The 2,585-nt window shown below is 38.2% G+C and overlaps 1 protein-coding gene across 1 annotated transcript; it reads right to left on the bottom strand.

Annotated features, from left to right (window-relative positions):
• Positions 1 to 240: 240 nt before the first annotated feature.
• Positions 241 to 1,847, bottom strand: LOC121765913 (heavy metal-associated isoprenylated plant protein 7-like). The gene is made up of 5 exons (XM_042162201.1): positions 1,762 to 1,847; positions 1,466 to 1,664; positions 1,169 to 1,371; positions 992 to 1,079; positions 241 to 868 (listed from the first exon to the last, which is right to left on the bottom strand). Exons 1-5 carry the CDS (start codon positions 1,768 to 1,770, stop codon positions 477 to 479), a joined length of 891 nt encoding a protein of 296 aa, XP_042018135.1. The 5' UTR covers positions 1,771 to 1,847; the 3' UTR covers positions 241 to 476.
• Positions 1,848 to 2,585: the final 738 nt, after the last annotated feature.

The following is a 2,585-nucleotide window of genomic DNA, read 5'->3' as shown; positions in this document are numbered from 1 at the left end:
TAAATATAGTTTATGATGGCTCAATTGTAAAAATGATGAATCCAGCTTAAAAAATGATAAAGAAATGCCATATTTTTTTCTTAAAAGCTGTAAAATAACCGATCACCTTCACCAAAAATGGTAAACTTTCAGGCCATTTTTTATGCTTATTAAAATTCAAAATTTTGCAACCAGACAAAAAAAGCACTTAAGCCAAACACTATATACAACTACAGGATCAAGTATAAATAAATATTACACTTAAAAATAAAATACTAGTGTAGTATTATTGAGAGCAATTATGCGACAAACATTATAAATTAAAACAAGGTACAAAATTCTACAAATCTTAATGTAGATTTATACTATGCATTACTGAATACACCTTCCAAGACATGGGAGCACGCCACACACCAAGACATATGTTGCCCAAAGCAAAAAGTCAGTCTTACCCCTCAAAACACTCTTCCCATTCTGCCCCTCACCTTCCTCCAAATTTACATGACCACACATGCATTTGGATTGTCGTCGCTGAACATCTGCGTTTGAGCATTCATCTGCTCGTGCACATATCTATGCTGCTGGTAGTAGTTGTAGTACATCTCGTTCTTCCTCAGCTCCATCTTCAGATCCTCCTCCTCCGCCGTAGCAGCCTCGCCGGATTTCGTTTCCTTGCCTTCCTCCTCCGGTTTCTTAGCGTCCGATTTTTCTCCCTCCGATTTCTTCTCTTCCTTCGCCTTCTCCTCCTCTTTCTTCTCTGGATCGACCTTCACGATCGCAGCGTGCTTGCCGGTTTTTTTGTAAACGTAATCGGCGAGGGCTTTCGGCTCCATCACTCCTTTCACGGTTACCTGTGAGTTCGCCAGATTCGCCTCTGCGCTTTCAATCCCTGCAAATTAAACTTATTTTGAGTTGAATTGTTCTTCCAATAGACCTAGATTCTCTTTCAATTAATTGAAATTGAAGGATTTTCAGAGCATCAATGGCGTGAAGAGAGAGAGAGACAGAGCACCTTTCATTCTGAGAATGCGCTTTCTGATTTCCTGTGCACAAGCATCGCAGTGCATATAAACCCCCAACACCACAGTAATCACAGAAGGCTGCAACCAAAATTGAAACCAGAGCTCAAATATTGAATCTCAGCAACAGAGAAAAAAAACACAAATTCGATTTGAAATTGAACATATACCTCCTCTTTTTTCTCCTCAGCTTTGGCCTCCTCCTTCTCCTGCGGCTCCTCCGGCGGTGTCGGAGGCTTTGGAATCGGAGAAATGAGCTCGACTTGGCGGTGGCTCTTCCGCTGCACTCGCTTGAAAACCTTCATCGGATCTGCTCTCTCGCCTTTCACCACCACCTTACTCGCTCTGCAATCAGTTATCGCATTCTCAACTCCTGAAATTAAAAAAAAAAAAAGGAAAAAATATTAATTAAATCAATTCAAAATGAAAAACTAGCAGTTTTACGTGAAAACAATTCAAATTAGTACCTTCAAATCCTTTGAGACATCTGCGGACTTTCCTCGCGCAGCCCTCACAGTGCATGAACACCTTCAAAACGATTTCCTGAGGCGGTGGCGGCGCCTCCGCCTCTTTCTTCCCATCCTCCGCCGCCTTCGGAGCTTCCTCTTTCTTCTCCTCCGCCGCCGCCTTCGGAGCTTCCGGCTTCTTATCCTCAGCTGGCTTTTCCTGCACCAAATTCACAAAAAACATGTAAATAACCAACAAATTTGTTGGATACATACAAATATATAACAGAGAGAGAGAGAGAGAGAGCGAGAGAGACCTCGCCCATTGGAGAGATACACCTCAAGTGCGTGTAAATTACACACAGTAACGAAACAGAAGAATTGTTTGAGGCGGGCAGAATAGGGGTGCGTCATCACTATCACTGACGTGGCTCTTATATAGTACTCCCTGAAATGTTTCTAGAAGTATCGATTGCTCGAGATTAACTTGTCGACTTTTCTTATCCCGAATATTATTCTTAGAGATTAATTTTAATTTTAATTTTAATTATACAAAGATGAAGAATCATAAGTTCATAGGAGTAGTACTATTAATTTTACCGGACATTGTTATGAAATTAAGTTGAGTCGTATTTATCCAACCGAATAATATTAATAAGAGTCGGTCGGATTAATATAGATTAACTTGTCGAATTTATTTATCTCGTAATTATTCTTTGAGATTAATTTTAGTTATACAAAGAGAAAAAATTATAAAGTTATAAGAATGTTATATTAATTTTACCGGACATTGTTATGATATTAATTCGAGTCGTATTTATTCAATCGAATAACGTAATAGAAGTCATATTAATGCAAATAATCAAACATAATTTATGTGTGTAATTGTTCTGACTAGTCATTTTTAGTGGCCGGTGCACACACCTTTTCAAATTGCTTCTGAATTTTGACCTACTGCTTTCAATGTGTCGTGAATAAATCGAAAAATCTGATTTTGATGGGTAACAAATTATTGGATTTTATAATAAAGTTTTATAATTAATAAAACTCTCGAAATTATTAACATGTACATAGTGCAAAAGAGGTGTTGGAAAATCTGAACTAATGAGATTCAAATCTGTTACAATTTATTAGATGGAGG

The sequence above is a fragment of the Salvia splendens genome, chromosome 14 (genome assembly GCF_004379255.2).
Source record: "Salvia splendens isolate huo1 chromosome 14, SspV2, whole genome shotgun sequence".
Lineage (NCBI taxonomy): Eukaryota > Viridiplantae > Streptophyta > Magnoliopsida > Lamiales > Lamiaceae > Salvia > Salvia splendens.
This window is presented reverse-complemented; position numbering and strand designations above follow the sequence as displayed.

What these genes read in the sequence shown, in the direction of transcription:
- LOC121765913 (XM_042162201.1), bottom strand. An exon ending in ATGTCTCAAAGGATTTGAAG is followed by an intron (nt 1,372 to 1,465) that starts GTACTAATTTGA and finishes TTTTAATTTCAG; the next exon opens with GAGTTGAGAATGCGATAACT. An exon ending in GCGCATTCTCAGAATGAAAG is followed by an intron (nt 869 to 991) that starts GTGCTCTGTCTC and finishes TTTAATTTGCAG; the next exon opens with GGATTGAAAGCGCAGAGGCG.